Genomic DNA, 26,462 nt, shown 5'->3' on the forward strand with positions numbered 1-26,462 from the left:
CCTTGTGCATACCAGGCCAGCACTGTGCCACTGAGCCATACCCTTCAGGTTTCATCCAGTAAGAACTAAGGTGTTCTGGGTTTTCATATGCTAAAATTTATTTCAACACATTTTCATTTTTATCTAGTCAGTATCTAGAAGTAATATTGCCAAGTCATTTTAAGCATATGTGTTACTTATAAGTAAACTGTTGAGCTGCTTTCTTTGACTGGTATACCATTCTTCATGCTTAGCAGGAGTGTGTGTGTGTGTGTGTGTGTGTGTGTGTGTGTGTGTGTGTGTGTGTGTGTGTATGTGTGTGTGTGTGTGTGTGTGTGTGTTGGGGTTATGAAGTAGTGTATGGGAACTTTCATTTGCATTACCCCAACCTACTCACTATCATTTCACATGGTTATCTACACATCACGTCCTCTTTGGTGAGTTTGCTTAAAGTCTCTGCTGCTTTTTATCATGATTTTCCTTATTGAGCTGTAAGTGTTCTCTAAATACTTGAGTTATGTTTCTAATGCAAGATTTACTTTGTAAATATTTTCTCCAATCCAAAGTTTAGATCTTTCTTTTTAAATAGTGTTTTTAAAGAGAATTTTTAGTGCAAGCCATCATATTTTTCATTTTGTTTATTATATCCTAAGACATTTATGAATATCTTCAAAGATTTTTCTCATGTTTATTTAGAAAATTTGTAGCTTAGTTTTCATGCTGGGGTCTATGTTGTGTCAATGTGTGTGTGTGGTATAAGATAATGAGCGAACTGTCTTTTTTTCTGTGGCTATTCGGGTGTTCCAAATCATTCTTAAAGAGAAATATCTTGATTTTCTCTTCTTTCTTTTCTTTCTTTCTTTCTTTTTTCTGTGGCTGTTTGAGTGTCCCAAATCATTCTTAAAGAGAAGTATCTTGGTTTTCTTTTCTTTCTTTCTTTTTTCTTTCTTCCATTCTTTTTTTTCTTAATTAAATGCTTGTCACCATTGTCAAATATCCATTGACTGCATATTCATAAAATGATTCTTGGACCATTTATTTTTATCTTGGTGGTCTATACAACTGTCAATTAGTCCATACCTTTCTGTTTTGGTAGGGGAAATTGTGTAGTAAACCTTCAGATTAGGCAATGAAAGGACTACTATTTTGCTCTATTTTAAAAATATTGTTTGTGTTAGTTTACATTGCTTTGAAATTCATCTCTTAATTTTCTATTTTTTTTTAAATTCCACAATTTCCTTGTTAGGAATTGCTTTGAATGGAGAAATTGGCTATTTGTACACATCTGTACATATTTCCACTAAGCTATGCCTTAAGGCCTTGTGAAACTACAGATCTTACCAAAACATGTCTTTTAGAGAGCTGCCAGTCAGGCAGTGGTCATTAGTAGCAGACCCGCTTACCTGTTTTCTTAAAGCTGATCTGAAACACCAAAGCAGATACTAGCCCTGGGCCAAGTCTGGGCATTCAGTCTTTAGAACGTTCCTTGCTGCAGGAACTAGAAAACTCCGTGTCCTTCCCAGGGTTTCTAGCTTCTGGCTTACTCCACTGGTAGGTAATTGGAGGCCAGGAACTTAACAGTGACTGTGAACAGCCACAGTTGTTATGGTTGTTGGATTTGTAGCAGTGTCATGTATGACCTCTGCCGAATGTGCAAGGCCATCACAGGCATAAAGCCTGAGCCACATGGAGATCCCATTGGAAAGTAGTCTTGGAAAGTTGATTCAAACTTGCTGACACGCCATGGTCTTCAACGTGAGTCAGCTGCGCTCTGGGCTGGAGAAGTGTTAGTGCATGAAGCATTTCCTCAGCTCTTTCGTGTCAGTTTTGGTAGCAGCAAGTTTCCTCACTGCTGTCTGAAGATGGAGAAAGGACTTAAGAATTTATTTAGCAATACTGTGCCTGAAACTTTTTTTTATATTTTATTAATTTATTCATATTACATCTCAATGGTTATCCCATCCCTTGTATCCTCCCATTCCTCCCTCCCTCCCATTTTCTCCTTACTCCCCTCCCCTATGACTGTGACTGAGGAGGATCTTCTCCCCCTGTATATGCTCATAGGGTATCAAGTCTCTTCTTGGTAACCTGCTATCCTTCCTCTGAGTGCCACCAAGCCTCCCCATCCAGGGGACATGGTCAAATATGGGGCACCAGAGTTCATGTGAAAGTCAGACCCCACTCTTCACTCAGTTGTGGAGAATGTCCTCTCCATTGTCTAGATCATTTATTGAAGTAAAATTGTATATATTTATCTAGACTCCTCAGAAACAGGGAGAAGAGCTTAAAGCAGCACCATAGTCTGCAGTGGCTCCCTCCTCTTACCAAGGCTAAGATTCCTGTAAGAAGCTTTTGGAGGGCCTTGTAAATGCAAGAATTGCACCTTTTCAACTACATGCTGTTTATTGACCAAACAAACAAACAAACAAACAAAAAAACAAACAAACAAACAAACAAAAAAACACCTATCAGCCTAGGGGATTATAAAAATTACCATTGGTGCATCCATACCTATATCTTCTTTTCTGCTAAAATTAGGAGAAATTTCCAGCTACCCCATTTTTCAAAGTTATTGTTCTTTGATTGGACGACAGATGCATTCCTACTGTTTTAATTGTTGTATCTCCCACTGTGTGTCTTTGTAGAGTGTATTGGGCTTACTCTGGTCTTTGGCCCATCTTGTTCCTATAAAAAAATTTTTCCCCCTCCTTAGAATACATTGTGAGGGCCAAGTGAACAGTGAAGTAAACGACTTGCTCAGTGCATTTTTTTTCCCGTCCCCGTCCATGGCTTGGCTGGTCTATCTTTTCCTGCCTCCCTTCCTTGCTTCTGTATTTCACTCTCTTTGTCCTCTCTCTGGCCCCTTCCCTTCTATCCTATCAGCATCTCTAAGGCCTGCCCTTCACCCGGGCGCTTCTCCTGTGTTAACACTCAAGAAGCCAGGCTTGGTCTCATCACCTGCAGTCACTGCCCTTGCTCTCTCCATAAAAGCGGGCACACTGCCCCTTCCATCTAAAATGCAGATTTTCAAAGAAACTCAAAAGAAGCAGTGATTATTTTTTGCCCAGCATTTAAGAGATTGATCACATATCTGCCCCATTGTTGGTCTGTCAAGGAATGCGAATATCTGAGCAGAATTGGAAATTCGGAATTAGAGGGCTTTCGTTTGCTTGTTTTGATTTTTTGTTAAAGAAGAAAAACTCCCATTTAAGCTCAAGGCATTAAAAGCTGATTTTGAAACTTGAAATGAGTTTTATATTCTGGTTCCTTTGGGAGCTCATTCAGCATATGATCTTTGCAAACTTCTAGTAAGCGGCACATTTCTCTCAGCTTTCATGCCCTACTCAGAGCTTCTGTAGGGTCATGTGGGCTGCTGTGCAGACTGGACCCTGTGCTCCCTGCTTGGATACCCTGTATACTCTCAAAGGCAGGAGGCACTCACTATTGTGCGGGTGCTTACTTTTTAAAACTCTGTTTACATGCTGCCCTCCACAGAAAATTTATCCTTAACATCTGCTCAAATTGTAACTCCATTCACTGTTCACAAAGAAAATGTGTGCATGCAGGTGATATGAAACTATGATTTTGAGCTAAGAACTATGCAAGAAGGAAGGGGAGTGAGATAGACACCCTGGAATCTGATGATGGCTGGCAAATGGTCACTGATTCAGGGAGATTTGCCTTACAAAGGCTCCACAGTGAGTTCTCAATAGTGGGTGAGTCTTAATGCTGACTCCAGCCAATAGCTATGATCTCATGACTTGTGTTTGAACACCATTACCCTCTAAAGCCAAGGAGACGTATTGATGAAATCAACTTCAAAATGCACACTTAAACCTTTTCTTTCAAATACCCAAAAACACAAAGCATAGAAGTTCAGAATTGATTAAGAGATACTTGCTCTTAGAAAATGGTTACATCCATTAGAAGCCGATCCATTCCCTAGCCAGGTAACTTCATGTCAGTGTCAATAGGATAGATGCAACTTTGGGGTAAAGAAAGCCATAGAGTAGTGTCTATGGAAGGAAGGCCAAGAAAACAAATCCTATTTGAAATGGTTTCGAGGGAAGGAGCAATAGTTCAAATAGGAGCTCAGAAATTGGAAATTGTGGCTAATTTTCAAACAATGGAAGAAAAAAAAAGAAGCCTCATCAGCCAATTATGCTGGCCTAACTGGATGCCTGCATGAACAAGAGTGCACATAGATCCATATTTATTACCCTGCACAAAACTCAAGTCCAAGTGGATTAAAGACCTCAACATAAAACCAGACACATAAAACATATTAGAAAAAAAAAAAGTGGGGAAGAGCCCTGAACTCATTGACACAGGAGACAACTTCCTGAACAGAACACTAATAGCTCAGGTTCTAAGAGCAAGAATTAATAAGTAGAACCACATGAAACAGAAAAGCTTCTGTAAGGCAAGGGACACTGTCAATAGAACAAAGCAACAGCCTACAGACTGGGAAAAGAACTTTACCAACTCTACATCTGACCAAGGGCTAATATCCAAAATATATAAGGAACACAAGAAACCACACATCACCAAACCAAAATGTCCGATTAAAAAATGGAGTACAGAGAATTTTTAACAGAGGAACATTGAATGGCCAAGAAACACTTAAAAGAAATGCTCAGCATCTTTAGTTATCAGGTAAATACAAGTAAAAATGACCCTGAGATTCCATGTTACACCTGTCAGAACGGCTAAGATAAAAAACTCAAGTAACAGCACATGCTGGTGAGGATGTGGAGAAAGGGGAACACTCCTCCATTGCTGGTGGGAATGCAAACTTGTACAACAACTTTGAAAATCAATCTGGTGCTTTCTCAGAATATTGGGAACAATGATACCTCTAGATCCAGCTATACCACTCCTGGGCATATAACCAAAAGCTGTTCATAGCAGCTTTATTCATAATAGTCAGAACCTGGTACCAACCTAGATGTCCCTCAACAAAAGAATGGATAAAGAAACCGTGGTACATTTACACAGTGGAATACTACTCAGCTATTAAAAATAAAGAAATCTTAAAATTTGCAGGAAAATGGATGGACTAGAAAATAGCATCCTGAGGTAGCCCCAAACCCAAAAGACGTGCATGATATCTACTCACTTATAAGTGGATATTAACCATAAAGTGCAGGATAAACATGCTACAATTCACAGACCCAAAGAAGCTAAGTTACAAGGAGGGCCCAAGGGAGAATGCCTACATATCACTCAGAATGAAAAATAAAATAGGCATTGGATGTGGATGGATGGAGGGAAGTGGGTAGGAGAGAGAACGGGGAGAGGGAGAGGTGTGGGGTTAGGAGAAGGATAAACAGGGAAGAGAGGGTTGAGTGAGAGAAAAGAAGTCAGAAGTAGGGGGTATCTCTGGGATTTGACAGAAACGTGGGATAGGGGAGGCCCCATGAAGTCGATGGGGGCTACCCTAGCTTAGACTCCTAGCAGCGAGAAATATGGAGCCTGAAATGACCACCTCTTGTGGCCAGACAGGACTACCAGTGGAAGGTTAAGGACACTAACCCACCCACAAAATCTTCATCTCAAAATTTGTCTTGCCTACAAGATATACAGGGACAAAGATGAACCAAAGATTGAGGGAATGGCCAGCCAAAGACTGACACTACTTGAGACCCACCCTATGGGAGAGAACCAATCCCTGTCACTATTAATGTTACTCTGCTATGCTGGCAGACAGGAACGTAGCATAACTCCTCTGAGAGGTTTTACCCAGCAGCTGACAGAAACAGATGAAAGGTCCCACAGCCAAACATTAGACCGAGCTTGGGGAGCCCCATGGAAGAGTTAGGGGAATGATTGACGGAGCCTATAGAGTCAATTAACTAGGGCCCATGGGGATTCACCAAGACTGAACTGCTTATCAAAGAGGATGCATGGACTGATCCTAGGTCCTCTGCACATATGTAGCAGATGCTCAGCTTGGCCTTCATGTGGATCCCCCAACAACTTGACTGGGGGGCTTTTTCTGACTCTGATGTCTCCCTTTGGACCCTGTTCCCTTAACTGCATTGAATCGTCTGGCCTCAATGGGAGAAGATGTACCTAGTTTTGCAGCAACTTAATGTTCCAGGGTGGGTTGGTACCCATGAGGGAACCCCACCTTTCTCTGAGGAGGAGAGGAGAGAATGAGGGGGTAGGTGGGAGGAGTGTGCCAGCGAGGGACTGGAGGAGAGGACGGAGCCTGCAATCAGGGTATAGAGTGAATAAATAAATACATTTTAAAAATGATATGCTGAAGCTGTGTAAAAAAGTTGGAAAATGTGCATGCTTTGGTATAGAGGATAGAGAAGATGATTCCTCATTGTTCATAGTCAATATCAACTTAAAAGTGTTTAGCTATTTTTATTTTTCTACCAGGAAAACAAGCTAGAATGACACCGAAGTGTGTTGACATCAGCTTAGGGCTTCCTGGAGGTGACAGAATAAGAAAAGCGGGGTGTGGGTAGGGGCCACTTACTGGAAGGAGCATCTGTGGACGATAAATAAGATGGACAAAGAGGCTGGGAAGGGCCGGGGCTTATAGATCGCACTGCAGACCTGAACCTATGAAAAGATGAACAAGGAAGAACGATAAGGCTGGAAGAGATGAAGGCTTCCCTGATACGCTAGAGGTCTCGATGAGGCCCTGAGGCTACTCAAAGCAAAGCTCACCCCCTTGGAGGAATTCCACACTGGGAGCAAACAGCCTGGCTCCAAGTCCCACACTGGTCTCAGTTCTTCCTTGGGAACACCAAGCAAGCAGGGCTTCAGTGTGTGATAATGTGGATTCCAAGGATTTTCCTGAAGCTGGTCATCCAATAGAAAGGCCAAGCTAAGTAGTTTCTCCCCATGTCTCTCATATATTATATGACGATGGCTGTTCTAGTTAAGAATACTATCATAGTATTCCACAGTCAGAGTGGTCCATAACCAACGAAAATTTATTTCTCATGGCTTTTGAGGTTAGAAAATCCAAGGTCAATGTACACACAGTGTCTAATGTGGTCCTGATGTTCTTTCTGGGCTATCTTGCTGTGTTCTACTTGTGATAAGTGGATAAAGGGTTTCTCTGGTCCCAGTGTTGATGACTGTGTCCTTCTGAACAAACAACCACTTGCAGATTCCTCTGTGTTAGTGCCATCACCTTTAGGGAGAGAATTTCAACACATGAAGTTGAGAATTGGGCAGCCAACATTCTGCCCACAGCAACTACTGTTTGAATTCTGGCAACTTCATCCTTTTTCAGGCAGGTTTGCAGTGTTTAGTTTCTATATTTGAAGCCTGAGGGGTTTAGCAAATAGTTCATTAAGCTTCATCCATTTAAAACTCTGTAACCAGTATATACACTCAAATCATTCTGCTTATTTGCATGGTCTTTTCCATATGTGATTTACAGAAATTTGTCTTAAAATTGTGACTAGACACTGTCCCACAGCTCAGGCTGTACAAAATATGTGCTATTTACAGTTTGTTTTTCCTAAAGTTTTTATTAAAACTTTGCCTCACAATATGTCATGCACATATTGCTCAACAAGCAGTGAATCATTTTACATATCTATAACAAAGGGCAATTGTTAGAAAGTGTACAGCCTCTAGCCTACTTGGAAGGACTTTGGGTGGGCAAGAGAGAAAGTGTCAGTTCTGAGTGGGAAGAAGATTGGTTGTCCTCCCCAAGATTATGATAGAATGCACTGGCTCTAATCACGACCCATCTGGAGGAAGTGCCTGAAGGCTCACAGGCTCTACTTTCCATTTGAGCATATCCTGGGCCACATGCCTGAGGGGGTTGCTGAGCTAACAGACACCCACAGGTTTCATCTGCTGCTAAAAAGTGGCAGATCAGAAAGCCCGGAGAGGAGAGCAAGGCTGCAATAAGTTGCCCTGAACTGGCTCTTGGACTCTGTTTCCTCCCTCCAGTTAGGGCTCGTTGGGACAGAATGTTTTCAGTATGAAATTGAGAAACTGTGAGAAGGCATTGGGAAGGGAGTTCAAGTATCACCATGACATCATTCTAAGAATTAAAAATGGTGCAATAGGAACAGCTTTATGAAAAAAAAAAAGATGAGAGAAACTGACTTCGAGGTAACTGCTTTGAATTAGCTGTACCCAAGGTTTAGAACTATGTCTCTTGTCCACTTGAGCCAACTCTTCCACGCTTTATTTCAGAATCAAATCTGGGGACCCTTAATTTTTCTAGGCTCCTTTCTTAGAATTTCCTCAAAAAAGAGTTGACTGTTCGCTGCTATAGAAATAAGGTTGCTTCCAAAAGATGAAAATGCATGGGTTAAAATAAATTCTTGTGAACATCACAGTCATTTAAATTTCATTAAGATTTGTACTGGAGTTGGGCAAGGTAACATAGGCACAGAAAATTAAACACTGAATGTTCTCCCTCATATGTCAGTCCCCTCTTGAATATCTAATTTTGTTTGTGTAACAAAGAATCCTGTAGAAGAAGAACTGAGGAAGATTCCGCCAGAGAGAGGATGCCTTAGCAGAGGGGACAGTGGATGTAGTGATTTTATAAGTAAAAAGGGGGGGGGTCAGAGTGAGAAAGTCTTAACAGGGAGAGGGAAAAGGAAAAGGGGGGTGGGGGGAAGGAGGGAGGGTTAACAAAAGTGAGAGGAGTATGGAAAAAGTGTAGAAAGTTGTAATCTTATAACCAAACAAAACCCAAACAAATGAGCAAACAGACCTGGAAGGGACGTCTCCTTCATGGTTGGAAAAATGCTTCTTGAAGGTTTGGATTATTAAACAAAAGTTCCAATGACGTGTGCTGGATAAATCTTTATGGGTTGGTGGTCAGATTGTAAGAGCCTATTGCTGAAGAAACCACATACGTTGGTTGCATGATCTGGAGAAATCAAGCTGGAATGACCTAGAAGCTGCCTCTCTGCCAGCTAGCTTTGTTAGTGCTGCAGAGTGGTGTGAAGACTGCGGTGCGAGAAAAGGCACTAAGGATCTTCCTGAGCTGTGAACTCTGTGAACTACAAGACTGATTTGTCAGCTGAGATGTTTGCCCACTCATGCAATAATGGTACTATCATTATGGGGTAGCCAATTAATCAGTAATTGAAGCTGAGGCTCAATCTACTGGGTAGAATCCATACCTGACACTGAAGCCACAAAATGCATGGGGGAACTTAAATCTGTTGTTTAGCTAAATTGACATAGTGTTGGACAGCCTTCTACATATACGTTTGTATTCATAGACAAAAATACATTCACAGCCTTAATCAGAGATGCCACTCTTTCTAGTGAACTGTGACAAATGCAGATAGCTCTACAACGTGTTGAGAATAAGCAATGGTTGAGTTCTAAGCCCCAAACAACATTTATACCGTGCACTCAGTGACTCAGGAAATATATAGAGAGAAGACATGAAAACCTCTTAATTGCTGGAAGATAACAAGAAGGGCTGGGAAACATCAGCTTTTGAGCAATACACAGCCATTGTGACCAACAACTCTTAACATCAGCCAGGCAGAAATCAAGGAGGTACTCATGGAGTCCTATATTTCACTACTGACCTATGTATTATAGTTTCAGGGAAAGAGGAGGCATCAGCTCCAGTCATGTATCCACAGGATACATAATGGACAGTCTCAACCCAATGGTCACAGAGATGTTCCCTTTTGAACTAAATTGGTCACAAAATAACAATCATGAACCCGAGAAAGGGACAGGAAGTGAGAAGGGAGAGTTATGGGTGTGGAAGGGAGAAACTGGGTGGTGGAAGAGAGTTATAAGGAGATGTTAGATACATGTAATAATTGTTTAAAAATCAACTTAATGTGAGAGATGGCTTAAGAAAGATAACTTTCTCAGAATCTACCTTGAGACTTGATTCAAAGGACAGATGGTTACTTTGGTGTTTGGGAGTGCAGAATCATTTATTTAGTTGCTGCTGCTGCTGCATTATCTACTCATTTCTAAATCAGGCCACCACCAAGTCAGCTAGTCAAGATATCTCCCCATTTGCTCTATTTACCACATGAGAGAATCTGCGTGTCAGAGACTTGTGTTCAGTTGTTGCAGAGGGTTCTGTGTCCCTTATAACAATTCCATCAAGAGCAGGCTTAGAACACAGCATCATTAGACATACATCCTCCTCAAAAGGGGGCTGGGAGTATGACCTAGTGTGCTAAGGTTCATCCCTATTGTTAGGTATTAAGAAGACACTGGACTTAGTAATATTCCATAAAGGTGGTTTTTCCAGGCTCTGTTCTGATTGTGACCTTGGGTAGCCACAAAGTCTACCACTTAGTGGTACACTGGCATTAGAAACCCAACACATCCATATTTAACAAGCTAGACTGTACAGTGGGAAAGCTTTAGCGTTTCCTGAACTTGGATGCTTTTACAGCATGAGTAGTGTGTGTCAGATGTCCAGTAGAGCTATGCAAAGATGCTCTTTATTTGAAATTGTGTTCCCTGATGGAGTTAAAGAAATTATAGTGTTGGTAACACCGAGCTGATTCTTGACAACAGCCACTGTAAAAGTAGGTCTTTGTTTTACATTTTTACCAAATCTCTAAATTGAGGCCATATTTTCTCTGTCGTCTTCAAGTCTCCTCTTGGCACTGTGGTGGAATGGTGCATATTTAAAGACTGGTATTTTGGAACTGTGCAAACCACATAAGTGTTTTTCCCCCTACAAGTTATTTCTGTTAGTTGCCTCCTTTACTTGCAAGTTGACTATAAATGTCATGAAGTTTATGTCCTATATAAATTGCTTTAATTATGTTGGGTTTATATAACGTCTTTGTGCTTGTATGGGCTAAACGTATAAATGCATTTTCTTCAATAAACTCTAGAAGTTTGCTGAATGTCATAGTAAATAAATACAACCCTACTTAAATGAAAGTGTTTATTCTCACTGGTCTGAAGTCTAAATCACAGAGACCATTGTGACTGCACGATGACACTGCATTTTAGTAATTAATAGAGAAGGGTACGCCAGTGTTCTCCTCAAAGCAATCCCAGATGGGAAGTGTTGTTTTTAGGTTTCTAGTTTACCAACATAAGAATCCTTCCTTCCCTCTCCTCAGCCCTACAAAAACAAACATGGCCCAGATGCACGATGAATGTGTGGGCTCAATCTATATTCTTGCATGAACATTTGTTATGGCAACTCTAATATAAGACAAGGGATGTTTTTAGCTGTTTCTACCCAGTTGCTAAGTTGAGTGGCAGTGCCAGAAGTAAGTGTAAAATATATTTGAAATGACTGAGGAGTTAATTTGTAAAGAAAGTCTCAGTAGAAGATTAAAACACCAGCAAAATACCTGAAACCTGCTCCCCATATCCTGCAGTCAACTTTGACTTTGCTAAATAAAATATCACAGAACCTGAAGGCAGTCTAAAAATCTAATCATTGCTCACTTTAACTATACTGATGGATGGTTGGTCAGCTAACAAGATAATGCTGTGCTGTGTTAGCTCTATTACAGCTGTGACTGAATCCCTGCGATAACAATTTAAGGGAGGAGAGATTTGTTTTGCTGGAAGTTTCAGAGATTTCACTGTAGTCTTCGGCTCCCATGATGACAGGCTCATGTTGAGTCAGAACAGGAAGCTGGCAGGAGTGTGCAGTGGAAGACATTCTTTGCGGACAGGCAGTAGAGAAAGAGGAGGGCCCTAAGACCATGTATGCCCCAGGGACCCACTTCCTCCAGCTAGGCCTCATAGCCCAGAGTTTTCAGAATCTCCTAAGATAACACCTGGAGATCAAGCATTCAACAAATGTGCCTGGAAGGGACAATGCCTGTGTTAGCCACAACACTGAGCATTTAAGCACTTTCTGCATACTCTCCTTTTACTGAGTCTTTTGACTTCTCTCCTAATCCCCTCATTTTACACATCCGTCAAGTGTGACTAGAGCTGATGAAATGCTATGAGTGTTCTCTTTACATCCATACTCTCCAGAGCTGTGACAGCATTATAGTGAAACTATAGATGCTATGAAACTTTTGTGTGACTATGTCATATCTATTTCTTTGTGAAGATACAATATTCAGAAATGGTGTAGCCAATGACATAAGGAACACCTGGTTGATATATAAAGATGAGTAAAAAGTTGATGATCGTAGGTAAATACTTAACATTTTAGAGTAGTCCAGCATAGTGTGGGGCTTTCTATTATTTTGTATGTTCACGGATGCTGATTGGGTTCTCTATCATTCTAAAATCAGAAGACTAAAATCCAAGTATTCTTTTATTTATTTATTTATTTATTTATTTATTTATTTATTTAAGTAATTTATTCAGATTATATCTCAATTGTTAACCCCTCACTTATATCTTCCTGTTCCCCCTCCCTCTTTCACCCTATTCCCCTCCCCTAGGCCTATGACAGAAGGGGACCTCCTACCTCACCATACGATCACAGCCTATTAGGTCTCATCCTGGGAGCCTGCTTCTCCTTCCTCTGAGTACCACCAGGTCTTCTCACCAAGGGGAAGTGGTCAAATAGGGGGCACCAGAGTTCATGTCAGAGTCAGTCTTTGCTCTCCACACAACATTGGAAAATGTGCTGTTCATTTTCTAGATTTGTATAGGGGTTCTATATTTACTGCATGCATTGTCCTTGGTTGGTAGAGTAGTTTGATCAGACTCCCCTGGGTCCAGATCTACCAGCCTTAATAGTCCTCTTGTAGGTTTCTAGGACCCTCTGGATCTTTCTATTTCCCCAATCTCCCTTACCTCTCTCACAGGGAGTCCCAATAGGAAGTCCCAGTATCTATCTCAATCTGCTGCTAAGCGAAGACTTTCAGGGGACATCCCTGTTGGGCTAGTGTCCAATTGTAAGTGAGTAAATACCATGTGAGTCTTTCTGAGTTTGGGCTAACTTACTCAGGATGATCATGTCTAGTTCCATCCATTTGCCTCCAAATTTCAGGATTTCCTTGTTTTTACTAGCTGAGTAGAATTCTATAATGTCAATGTACCACAGTTTCTTTATCCATTCTTTGCCTGAGGGACACCTAGGTTGTTTCCAGATTCTGGTTATTACAAATAAGGCTGCTATGAACATGGTTGAACATATGTCCTTGTGTGGTGGAGCAACTTTTGGGTATATTCCAATGAGTGGAATAGCTGGATCTTGAGGTATCTCTATTTTCTGAGAAAGTGCCAGATAGATTTCCAAAGTGGTTGTACCAGTTTGCACTCCTATCAGCAATGAAGGAGTGTTCCCCTTTCACCACATCCTTACCAGCATGTGCTGTCCAACATCCCAAGCTCTAAGGTCAACAATTAATAAATGGGACCTCATGAGGCTGAGAAGGTTCTGTAAGGCAGAAGGCACTGTCAACAGAACAAAGCGACAGCCTACAGACTGGGAAAAGGTCTTTACCAACCCTACATCTGACAAAGGACTAGTATCCAAAATATATAAAAAGCTCAAGAAATTAAATACCACCAAACCCCAAAGAAATGGGGCTCAAACTAAACAGAGAATTCTCAAAAGAGGAATATGGAATGGCTGAGAAACACTTAAAGAAATGTTCAACATACTTAGTCATTAGAAAAAATGCAAATCAAAATGACTCTGAGATTCTATCTTACACCCATCAGAATGGCCAAGATAAAAAAACTCAAGTGACAGCACATGCTGCCGAGTACTGTTAGGACCTTGCTATCATACAGGGGAATGCTTCCCGGATCATCCTCTAGCAGTCCTTGGCTCTCCTTAGCACAGAACTCAGCACATTTCTGGTGCTTTGGTTCATTTGTCTACCTTTATGTGCCTTTAGATGCCTGTTTGCTTCTCTCTTATTTCTGACAAGGACACGCAACATTCTGAATTATAGGAATACCTACTCCAGCATGCCCTCATTTTATCTTTGTAACCTTCAAAATATTTACTGCTGAAAATAGTACCTTCACATAATAGAAATTAAAATCGGTGGGGCCGCAAACTGAAATCATCTAAAAGGGTAGGAGATTCAATTAGATAAGCACACAGGAAATAAGCATTTTTGAGGGGCTGAGTTGACAAAATTGTTTATCAGGCCATCCACATGCATAGACAGTTGAGACAGTTGGACCTCTGATCATATGCACAGAAGTGAGGCTCTGTTGGATAAAGTTAGTGACCTGGTTCTGAAGTGAGCCACTTGAAGAAGGACTCCTCTTTTTAATTTATGATGTGGGAGTGAGTTAACTTGTGTTACTTGGCTTTGGTCAAAACCATAGCTCAATAGTTCTTAACCTGTGGGTCAACTTTGAACAACTCTTTCACAGTGGTCACATATTAGATATACCACATATCAGATTCATAACCATATAATTAACTTAAAATTACAATTCATAAAAGTATCAAAATTACAGCTATGAGGTAGCAATGAAATAATCCTTTCATAGTGGGTCACCATAACACGAGGGACAGTATTAAAAGGTTGTAGCATTAGGATGGTTGAGACCTACCTCTATAGCTTGTGGAGAAAATTCCCAAAGAGGATGATGATAGAGACAGTAGAAAAAGAACAAGAGAAACCAAGACTCAGGCCAAATATGACCACTGACCGTTTCAAGGTAAAAATCTATACCACAAATGTCAATAGATAATTTCTTGGTATAAATTCCTAAATTCTTATGTAAGCTAGATTGGACTTTCCTTCCTTCCAAGTTACCTGTTGACCACTGATCCTGGAAGGAAGACAACCTACAAACAATAACTATTAATTATTTGAAAGCTCCATAAAAGTTTCACTACCATAGGGATTTTAATTTGCATATTTCCTTGAAAAAATAATTAAATCTTCACAAAATGAATAGAAAATAAAGTTTGGCATTAAAATATAAAATATAGGCATTATAATAAATGACCTTAAGCATAAATGAATGATTGTAGAATTGTTTACTTTTCATGAGATTGAATATTTTTGTTTCTGCTCAGAAATATAGTCTAAAGAATGAAACATAAGAGAAGCCGAGCATACACCCAGTGATGGAAGAAAAGACATGCTCAGCTCAGACTAGCGGCCTACCAAAAATTAATTTGTATGCAAGTTGGAGTAATTTGTATGCAGCTTTGCAAGGAGACAGCATCAACAATATGTGCCTCCAAAAGTTCCTTTTGAAGTCTTTTGTTTCAGATTACTCTTCTTTTCCATTTTACTCTTTTTTTTCCTAATAGATAGATGAAACAAAATGAAAACTTTGAAAATTTAAAAATTCCATTGTTTGCTATCTACCTTTCAGGCTACCAGGATTGTCAACAGCCTTATTAGATGTTCATACCATACTGTTGTGTTATACGTCACACATGTTGTGAACAGTCTGCATATGTTGCCTAAGGTAGTTGGGTTGAGTCCTGCACTTTCTCACTCTCTAATATTTCACAGCTTTAATTTTGTTATAGTGATATAGTAGGATAGTGGTGCAAAGATTTCTTTAATGTCTGTTTCTTCCACTTAGATAAATTAAATACAGGAAGGCATATAGAAATGCTTACCTTGAAAGCATCTGTTGAATGAAGGGGTTAATTAATGTCTAAAATCCTTTTGTTAAGTACTTTCAACTTTTCTATTACAGTTAATGAAGTACTAAGGATCATATTACACATATTTTAATTTGCAAAATTTTTATGGTTATAAGTGATAAGAATATACTCCATTCATTTTATTTTTACATATATTCACCAACTTAAGTCTAGAGGCAATGTTATGAAAACAGCGGATGAAGCTTTATTCTTTTGATGGAGGAAGACAATAATAGACAGTGAGACAATGATACATGCTATGGAGAAAAATGGAAAGGGAAAGGGAATTAGGTAGAGATGTTAGGAGAAACCTTCCTGAGAGGGTAAATGTGTTGGTCATACTTTGATGTGACAGGAATCTAAGAAAAACAACTTACAGGATAAAGAGATTACTGATGGACAGTTTCAGAGGCTTCAGTACAGAGTCACTGGGTTGGACCTATGGTGAGGCAGTACATCATGGAGGAAGGGTGTACAACAGAAAAGGCAAGTTACTTGCTTCATGGAGCTTAAGAAACAGAGGGTTACATGAAAGATTGTCCCCAGCAACACACTATATCCAGACCCTGTATTCCATAGTCTATAACCCATGCTGATAGTTTTATTCAATGGATTAAACCATAGATTAGGTCAGAGCCAATATGATCTGATCATCTGTGGGATCATGGTGTCTGAGACACCCTACGGTGGTTTGAATAGCTATTGCCTCCATAGATTCATGTATTTGAATGCTTGGCACATAGCGAGTAGCACTATTAGGAGGTGTGGCCTTGTTGAAGGTGTTTATTAGCTGTAGGAGTTCACTGGTAGACTTTTGGGGGTCTTTATGTACACTATCATATCATCTGCAAATAGTGATACTTTGAATTCTTCTCTTCCAATGTGGATACCCTTGATCTTTTGTTGTCTTATTGCTCTAACTAGAACTTCAAGTACTATATTGAAGAGATATGGAGAGAGTGGGCAGCCTTGTCTAGTACCTGGTTTTAGTAGAATTTCTTTTGAGTTTCTCTCCACTTAATTTGATGTTGGCTACTGGCTTGCTGTATATAGCCTTTACTATTTTTAGGTTATGCCTTGTATCCCGGATCTCTCCAAAATTTTAAACATGAATGAATGTTGGATTTTGTCAAATTCTTTTTTGGCATCTACAAAGACGATCATGCGGTTTTTTTTCTTTCAGTTTGTTTATATGGTGGATTACATTCATAGATTTCCATATAGTGAACCATCCCTGCATGCCTGTAATGAAGCCTACTTTGTCATGGTGAATGATATCTTTGATGTTCTTGGATTCGGTTTGAGTAGTTTTGCATCAATGTTCATAAGAGAAATTGGTCTGAAATTCTCTTTGTTGGGTCTTTGTGAGGTTTAGGTATGAAGGTAACTGTGGCCTTGTAGAATGAGTTTGATAATTTTCCTCCCATTTCTAGTTTGTGGATTAGTTTAAAGAGTTTTGGTATTAGCTCTTTTTTGACTTTCTAGTAAAATTCTGCACTGAAATCATTTGGCCCTGGGAATTTTCTTATTTTTGGTTGGGAGGCTTTTGAGGACTGCTTCTATCTCTACAGGAGATACAGGACTATTTAATTTGTTTATGTGATATTGATTAAACTTTGGAAAGTGGATCTATCAAGAAAATTGTCCATTTCCTTAGATTTTCAAATTTGTGGTATATCGGCTTTTGAAGCAAGACCTAATGATTCTTTGGATGTCCTCAGTGTCTGTTGTTGTGTCTGCCTTTTAATTTTTGATTTTGTTGATTTGGACAGTGTCTCTCTGCCTTTTAGTTTTGGCTAAGGGCTTGTATATCTTGTTGATTTTCTCAAAGAACCAGCTCTTGGTTTTGCTGATTCTTTGAATTGTTTTGTTTCTAGTTTATTGATTTCAGCCCTGAGTTTGATTATTTCCAGCTGTCTATTCCTTTTTGGTGTGGCTGCTTCTTTTTTTCCCTAGGGCTTCCAAATGTGCTGTTGTTTGTATGAGATATTTCCAATATCTTTATGAAAGCACTTAGTACTATGAACTTTCTTCTTTGTATTGATTCATTGTGTCCCATATGTTTGGGTATGATGTACCTTAATTTTCACTAAATTTTAGGAAGTCCCTAATTTTTTTATTTGTTCTCTGACCCAGTGATCACTGGGTAGAGAGTTGTTCAGTTTCATGTGTGTGTAGTCTTTTTGTTATTTCTATTGTTGTTGAGGTTCAGCCTTAGTCCATGGTTGTCAGATAGTATATAAGGTATTATTTCAATCTTCTTGTATCTATTGAGGCTTGCTTTGTGACTTCCTATATGCTTAATTTTGGAGAAGTTTTTTTTTTTATTAATTTATTCTTGTTACATCTCAATGGTTATCCCCTCCCTTGTATCCTCCCATTCTTCCCTCCCTCCCATTTTCCCCTTACTCCCCTCCCCTATGACTGTTCCTGAGGGGGATTACCTCCCCCTCTATATGTTCATAGGGCATCAAGTCTCCTCTTGGTAACCTGCTGTCCTTCCTCTGAGTGCCATCAGGTCTCCCCCTCCAGGGGACATGGTCAAAGGTGAGGCACCAGACTATGTGAGAAAGTAATATCCCACTCTCCACTCTACTGTGGAGAGTGTTCTGTCCATTGGCTAGATCTGGGTAGGGGTTTAAGGTTTACCGCCTGTATTGTCCTTGGCTGGTGCCTTAGTTTGAGTGGGACCCCTATGCCCAAATCTGCCTATCATAATGTTCTACTTGTAGGCTTCTAGGACCCTCTGGATCCTTCTACTTTGCCTTTCTCCCATGATTCTCTCATCTAGAATCCCACTAGAATGTCCTCTCCTCTGTCTCAGTTTCCTGGTAAGTGAAGGCTTTCGGGGGACATGCCCCTTGGGCTAATATGCAGATATAAGTGAGTATATACCATTTGAGTCTTTCTCAGATCATCATGGGCTTAGACTGCAATTCAACAACAACAGAAATAACAAAAAGCCTACACGTATGTGGAAATTAAACAACTCTCTGCTAAATGACACCTGGGTCAGGGAAGAAATAAAGAAAGAAATCAAGGAGTTTCTGAAATTCAATGAAAATGAAGGAACAACATACCCAAATTTGTGGGATACATTGAAAGCAGTGCTAAGAGGAAAATTCATAGCACTAAGTGCCTTTAAAAAGAAATTGGAAGCATCACACATAAACACCTTAACGACACAACTGGAAGCCCTAGAAAAAAAAGAAACAGAAACACCCAAAAGGAGTAGACGTCTGGAAATAATCAAACTCAGGGGTGAAATTAACAAAATAGAAATTAAAAAAACAGTCCAAAGAATCAACAAAACCAAGAGCTGGTTCTTTGAGAAAGTCAACAAGATAGACAGACCATTAGCCAAACTAACTAAAAGGCAGAGAGACAGTATTGAAATCAACAAAATCAGGAATGAAAAGGGAGACATAACAACAGACACTGAAGAAATACAAAGAATCATAAGATCCTACTTTGAAGGCATATATGCCACAAAATTTGAAAATCTAAGGGAAATGGACAATTTTCTTGATCAATTTCACTTGCCAAAGTTGAGTGAAGAACAGATAAACAAGCTAAATGGCCTTATTTCCCCTACAGAAATTGAAGTAATCATTGATAGTCTCCCAACCAAAAAAAGCCCAGGGCCAGATGGCTTCAGTGCAGAATTCTACCAGACCTTCAAGGGTGAGCTAATACCGATATTCTTCAAGAGAAGTTTTTTTGAGGTGCTGAGAAGAGGGTATAATCTTTTGGTTTTGGGTGAAAAATTCTGTAGATATGTGTTAGGTCCATTTGATTCATGACATCTGTCAGTGTCATTATTTCTCAGTTTAGCTTCTGTTTCATTGACCCATCCTTTGGTAAGGGGGTGTTGAAGTGTCCCACTATTAATATGTGAGGATTGATGTATGGTTTAAGCTTTATTAATGTTTCTTTTACAAATATGTACCCTTGTATTTGAGGCATAGATGTTTAGAATTTTGATGTTGTCTTGGTTGAGTTTTCCTTTGATGGGTATGAAATGTCCTTCCTCATCTCTTTTGATTAAGTTTGGTTGAAAGTCTATTTATTAGATATTAAAATGGCTACTTCAACTTGTTTCTTGTTTCTATTTGCTTAGAAGACCTTCTTCCAGCCCTTTATTCTCAGGTAATGTCTACTTTGTGGATGAGGTCTGTTTCTTGTATGCACCAGAATGTTGGGCCCTGCTTATACATCCAATCTGTTAGTCTGTTTCTCTTTATTGGAGAGTTGAGACCGTTGATGTTGAGAGAGATTAATGACCAGTGACTGTTAGGTCCTTTGATTTTGATATTGGTTGTGGTAGTGTGTTTGTGTGGTTGTCTAATTTTGGTTTTGCTAAAGTGAAGTTATATCTTCTGTCGGATTGTATTTGTGGGTAGGTACTGTTTAAATTTGTTTTTGTAATGAAATATCTTTTTTCTTCACTATTGTTTTACAAAGTTTTACTGGGTATAGTACTCTAGACTGGTATCTGTGGTCTTGTAGGGTTTATACGACATCTTTCCAGGCCCTTCTGGCTTTTGTAGTCTCTTTGAAAAGTTGAGTGTGATTCTGATAGATTTGCTATTGTATGTTACTTGACTTTTTCCCCTTACCACTTTTAATATTTTTTCTTTGTTCTATAATTTAGTGTTTTGATTATTATGTGGCGGCAGGATTTTCTTTTCTGGTCTACTTTATTTGGTGTTCTACAGGCCTCTTGTATCCTTATAGGCAACTCTTTATTTAAATTGGGGAAATTTTCTTCTATGGTTTTGTTGAAAATATTTTCTGATCCTTGGAGCTTGGTCAGCATCTTCTCTTTCCTCAATTCCTATTATTCTTAGGTTTTGTCTTTTCATGGTATTTTGAATTTCTTGGATGTTTTGTGTCAGGAGTTTTTTAGAGTTAACATTTTTTTTTAATGGTTGCATCAAATTCTTCCACTGTATCTTCTATACCTGAGATCCTTTCCTCTATCTCTTGTATTCTGCTGGCAATGCTTACTTCTGAAGTTCCTGTGTTCTAAGTTATGTCTTTCCAGGATTTCCTCAGTTTGTACTTCTACTATTATTTCCATTTTCATCTTCAGATCTTGAACCATTTTATTGATTTCCTTTACCTGACTCTTTGCATTTTCCTGAATTTCTTACATTGATTTCTTCATTTTCTCTCTATAGGCCTCTGCCATGGTCTCTCTAAGGGCCTCAATCTGTTTGGCTGTATCTTCTGTATTTGTTTATAGATTTTATTAATTTCATCTATTATTATTTTTATAAGATTTGGGGTCTTTTCTTGTGGTTCAGTTGTACTAGAGATTCCAGGGCTGATTGGTCTGGGATAACTAGGTTATGGAGATGCCATATTGTTTTGGCTTCTGTTATTTGTGTTTTTACAGTGGCATTTAGCCATCATGCTATTTCTTGCATTAGATGGTAGTTTCTGGTGTCCTTCACTGGCCGTTGAGAGCAGCCCACAGGTGAGTGTCTATAAGTTGAGACCCCTCACCTGTGGGGCTAAGAGAACTCTTCATATAGACTAGGTGAGTGACCTGAAATCAGACCTGGGAACTTTCTGTGGACCAGCCTGGTAACTTGAATTCTACTCTGTGATGTCTCCTCTCGGCAGGGAGACTTAGACACTGTTGTTTTGTAGCCCAAAGTTCCTTCTGAGAAACAGAGTACAGGTGCTGTGTGCCCTGCCAGGCATGTGGCTAGACCTTGGAGCCTACACCCATGCCTGTGTGGACTGGGGGACTTTCCATTGATTGGCTGGGTGACCTGGGGTCAGATCCACTTATGGTGCAGACTGTGGGGGCACCTTTAGACTAGAAGCCCAGAGACTACATTTTGTAGCCCATAGTTTGATCTGAGACACAGAGCTTAGCTGCCACACACATACAGGCCAGTGGCTAGTCTTTGGGGACTGTACACTTGCCTGCAGGGACCCAGAGACTTTTCTGAAGACTTGCAGGGTGGCTAGAGGCCAGCCCACCCATGCTCCAGATAGTGTGGACCCCTCTCACCTAGGAATTACCAGCTTGGGTGTTCTGTAGTTCTCAGTTTGGTCCTTAAGTTGCTGTGCAGTCACTGCTGTCCTGATGATCAGACTGGTACTGTTATTTTGGATCTCATATTTCACATTTTAAACAAGAATAAAGTCACTTGTTTAACTGTGGGCTTCGGTCATAGGCTGTTATGGGAGATATTATATAAAGATGATACAACCATTTTAATTCAGTGGATCTAGAAAATATATCAGTTTTTCTATAGCTTTCCCTTATTCTCTGGATGAGATAGCCTATAGAAATGTGTGTGCAACCTGTCATTTCTGAAATATTGAATGTGAAACAGAATTGAATTCTACATGTTGTAATCAGAAGTATCTTTTATTAGGAGCTGATTAAACTATATAATATAGTCTTTAGACAGATATTCCTATCATTGTTTGGAAGCTAGAAAAAAAGACCAATTATTTGTATTTGTTCTATTACTGTCTATGGAAATTTACCCTACTTTTTGTTTCTTTGGTAATTTAAAATGACAAACAGAATATTTTAGTACATAATCCTGATAAACTGACTTTGGGGAATCAGAAGTAGTTTTAAACATTTAATTTATTCATAGCATTTTACATGAAAATCAGTCTGATAAACTTGTAGTCTAGTCTAAGGTGGTGAACTGCTTCTGAGAAATTTGCAGATGAAGCCATAAACTCTCAGTACTAAAAAATACAATTTGTAAAAATATATTTTCAATTGGGAGAAAGATATTTAGTAAAGTCCCAGGGACAGGAAGGCATGGGCAAAAGATCTTCCAGGAGAAGACAGATGGATAATACAACTAATGTGTGGATGTATGCGTGTTTTGAAATAATCACCGTGCATACCATTAATTAATAAAATTAACATTATTTCAGTTAACAATGTAGAGGATTGGAGATATGGTTCTCTGGCAGAATGCTTGTTTACCACTAAGGGAAAATGTAAATAAAAGTATATTTCAAAGTTCATGCAAATGGACACTAATTAAAAGAAGCTATCTGAAAACATGCTGTAAGAGGAACATTATGGTTCTAAATGTGAGAAAGGCAGACAGCATGGTTGTCATTTAAAAAGTAAATATGTAATAATAAGTTCATATTTGAAGGGGAGGAAGAATAGGGAGACTAAGCTATATAGTTTAGTTCCATAATTTTGCTAGACTACATTTTAATTTTGTTGATTTTCTTTTCTTTAATTTTCAAGATGAGAAAACTATGTCCTTTGGTGGCAAAAGGTGTTGTAAACATGAACGGGTTTTCAGAGAATGCTGTCAGTCTTCATCTTTTGTAAGTGGTATAGTAGCAATAAATTGTGGTGGTGATATATCCTGAAGTCCAAAGGCAAGCTTATGTCTTTTCTACGAGTGGATTAGCCCTGGAGGCCAGGTACTCCAGAATCAGGTTTGCTTCATCTAGACAGCAAAATGTTTGTGGATTCTTGAGTTTAATTATAATAATCTGAAAACACAACCACAGGAAATGGGTTAGGGGATGGTGGATCATCAATGAACATTCATTACCTAGCTTAAAAATCACCTCACCTATAAATCCTTCTATGGAACATTTTTCTTCAGCTCAAAACAACAAAATAAAAACAAACAAACAAACAAACAAACAAACAAAATAAACCAAACCAAACCAAAACAACAACAAAACCCTCCACAAAACCCAAAAACCAAAACCGCATTTATTTATTCTTTCAAGAGAAGGCTGTGAAATATTTAAAGTCACCTGTTTCTTAAATGGTTGAGTAATACCCATATAATTCCCAGTTTAGGTTACCTAAGAAACATTTACTATGTTACCTTCTTTAATGATATTTCTTGCAGTAGAAACCGAATTCCTTTTCAACTTGGAGTCGAGCAGGAAGCTGAAAATTAATAATAACAAATGATACAAAATTAAGGCTTTTCCATTTTAAGTCTCAGGAAGGAAACACAATAGCATAGCTGCTGTTTATAGTCCTGGGGAAAACCCCTTTGTAAGGTAACTGGTTGTCAACCCCGTAACCTAAAAGGAGACAATCACAGAAAGACTCAGCTATAGTACACTTGCGGGCTTGACTTCTTTTGATGCAGTATGTCTCTGTGTCAGCTATCCTGACCTGGCATTTGCTACTTTCTTCCCTTGGTTTCTTCAGTAATGGGATTACAGACTTATGCACCATGTCTGGTTCAAAGCTTTCTTCAATTTTAAGGGTAAATCATTAAGCATTCGGCATTTATACTCTTTTCTTATCCACAAATTCTCATGTTTGTAAAAATGAATTTCAAAAAGTGTATACACACATACACTTTATATTCTAAGTATACATATACAGTTTAAAGTGCATATTAAAAGTATACATATTCCATAAGATTTTAATAAGCCTATTTGACAAGGCATTTTTAAATAAACTCTTCTGCTTCATTTTAGCCTCCAATTCTGCACTCCAGTAACGAGCCTTTAGCATATACTCTGTATGAATGACTTTTTTTTCCTTTTTTTCCTTTATTAATTTATTCTTGTTACATTTCAATGGTTATCCCATCCCTTGTATCCTCCCATTCTTCCCTCCCTCCCATTTTCCCCTTATTCCCCTCCCCTATGACTGTTCCTGAGGGGGATTACCTCCCCCTGTATATGCTCATAGGGTATCAAGTCTCTTCTTGGTAACCTGCTGTCCTTCCTCTGAGTGCCACCAGGTCTCCCTATGCAGGGGACATGGTCAAAGGTGAGGCACCAGAGTAGGTGAGAAAGTAATATCCCACTCTCCACTCTACTGTGGAGAATGTTCTGTCCATTGGCTAGATCTGGGTAGGGGTATGAATGACTTTTATAATAAAGTATTATTTATTTGAAACAAGAGAGCTGAAAGGGTTATTACAACTTTGGAAAAGAAAAATGATTTCATTAGGAAGTTTACCAAAGACTTTTAAGCCTGTATTTTAGCAAGGAATGGTCCAAGGGCAACATCACCCTTGGTAACAGTGCTCATTTCCAGTGTCACATGTGGAGATGGGTGAAACAATGTGGTTTTCATAGAGAATCTGTGGTCAGGACAATCACTGTGATGTCTTGAAGTATCTTGATTTTCACTTATGTTCTCCTGGCTTGATGTTCTTCTTATGCTCCTAGCAATATCCTGTCTATAATGTGAAATGCTGCATATTTGTAAAATCATCATTTTGGGGCTATATATTTTCTATACATTGGCCATGAGGACTATAATTCCTAAATAAAATTCTCATCTAATTTATATTGTTAGAACTGATATACTCAATAACTCTAACATTTATTTTTTCATGGACACACTAAATCCAGCCACACTTGTTTTCCCCCCTAAGAGTTTTATTTTTTTTTCTAAATTATAAATTTCTTTGAGTTACTACTCACGGACTGTAAACACTTATGCTTTCTAACTTTAATGATTCACATTGGATTAAAGACCAGACAATATGGAAAATTTTTATGTTCCCCAGCAGAGAAAGTCTTCCTTTGCATTAAAAAATTAAAATAAACACAACCTACCTTATTGTTGAGGGGACTACTGTATAGTACATTTTCATTGTGGGCAGCATTACCTATAAATACAGACATTTACTATTTATTCAATTAATAACATTCATCATAATGCATTTACTCATCAATTAAAGTAATACAAAGAATTGGATATGAGTAGTAATTAGAAAAATTGTTAAACAGATAATAAGGGCATATTAACAGAGCACGTGTGGTGAACTGAACATCAGCCTCATGCAGGCAGGGCAGAGTTGTATACTGAAGAATCAGTTCTATTTAGAAATAATTTTCATACCCTAGTAGTAACAACTGCTACCTCATTAAATCCTTTAAATTTTCTTTCAGTGTTTGGTGGGACTGGCCAGGTGCAAAGCACAGTTTTCTAGGCTTCCCACTGGTGGCTTATGCTGCTCCCCTAATGTTACCATGAGACCCCCATGGTGTAGTTCTATGGCTTCTCCTTTTCACAGTCATTGGTTTAGGATAGGTCTCTATCTGGTTTCTAACTCCTATTTTTCCTTCCAACATTTGCTATACACACACACACACACACACACACACACACACACACACACACACACATATGTGTGTGTGTTCCTCTTATCACAGCCATATGAGTCACTCTGTTGAGTGTTGCCCAAATTTAATTTCTTCTATCAATGACTTCCATTTGCCAACTATCAGAATCCAGTACCATAAATCATTACCATTGTTTATTACAAATTCTCACGTATGCTTATCACTTACATCTTACATATGAGAAAACTGAGAGTGATTCATTCATGAGAACACATTAAAGAGTTCATGCCACAAGAATAACACACAAAGAAGAGATGATAGGGATCAATCTTGTCCAACACAGCTAATCAGCAGACCTCCAATACTAATACAATAGGAGGAAAAGAAAGACACTAATATAACCAACCAAATGAAATTGTACTTAACAACTTTCTAACAAGTCACAGGATAATTGACTGGAATGAAAAACAAGATTCAATTATCTGTTGTCTCCAAAAGTTCATTTACCTAGCAAAGGCAGCCAAGTGTGAAAGGATGACAATCAACCAACTAATTAAATAGAAGCCATAAAGGAACAAGCATAACACTAACTATGCTTGCTAAAGTAGACATCAGACCAAAACTAGTCAGAAAAGATAGAGGGACTTTTCATATTAGCAAAGTGAACAATCATTAATTAGATACAACTGTAAATATGTATGTGCTGTGTATTGTGTGTTATACAACAAACACTAAAAGAAATAAAAGAACACATAGATAAGAACACAATAATGGCAGGAGACTTTCACTACTCTATTCTAATATTTATATAGATATCTGTATTTATCATATCATATGACACAAAGAAATTCTCATTAAAAACAATAACAACAACAACAAAATAAACCCTATTGGGACAACTCCTTGTATCTTATCAGGC

The 26,462-nt window shown here is 38.8% G+C and overlaps 1 protein-coding gene and 1 long non-coding RNA gene across 5 annotated transcripts in view; one reads left to right on the top strand and one right to left on the bottom strand.

Moving 5' to 3' along the window:
* LOC311582791 overlaps window positions 1–26,462 on the top strand; it is a 171,694-nt gene that overhangs the window by 63,833 nt on the left and 81,399 nt on the right. The window lies entirely within an intron of this gene.
* Window positions 22,080–26,462, bottom strand: part of BANK1 (B cell scaffold protein with ankyrin repeats 1) — a 248,800-nt gene continuing 244,417 nt past the window's right edge. For all 3 annotated transcript variants that reach the window (XM_084756051.1, XM_084756050.1, XM_084756052.1), the window contains exons 15-17: window positions 25,034–25,086; window positions 23,329–23,393; window positions 22,080–22,981 (exon numbers count right to left, since the gene is read on the bottom strand). In XM_084756051.1, the coding sequence (XP_084612177.1) occupies window positions 23,334–23,393; window positions 25,034–25,086 (113 nt within the window). In that variant the 3' untranslated portion in view covers window positions 22,080–22,981; window positions 23,329–23,333. The remainder of the gene's footprint in view (window positions 22,982–23,328; window positions 23,394–25,033; window positions 25,087–26,462) is intronic.

The sequence above is a fragment of the Acomys minous genome (assembly GCF_964271855.1).
Source record: "Acomys minous genome assembly, chromosome: 14".
Taxonomy (NCBI): Eukaryota; Metazoa; Chordata; class Mammalia; order Rodentia; family Muridae; genus Acomys; species Acomys minous.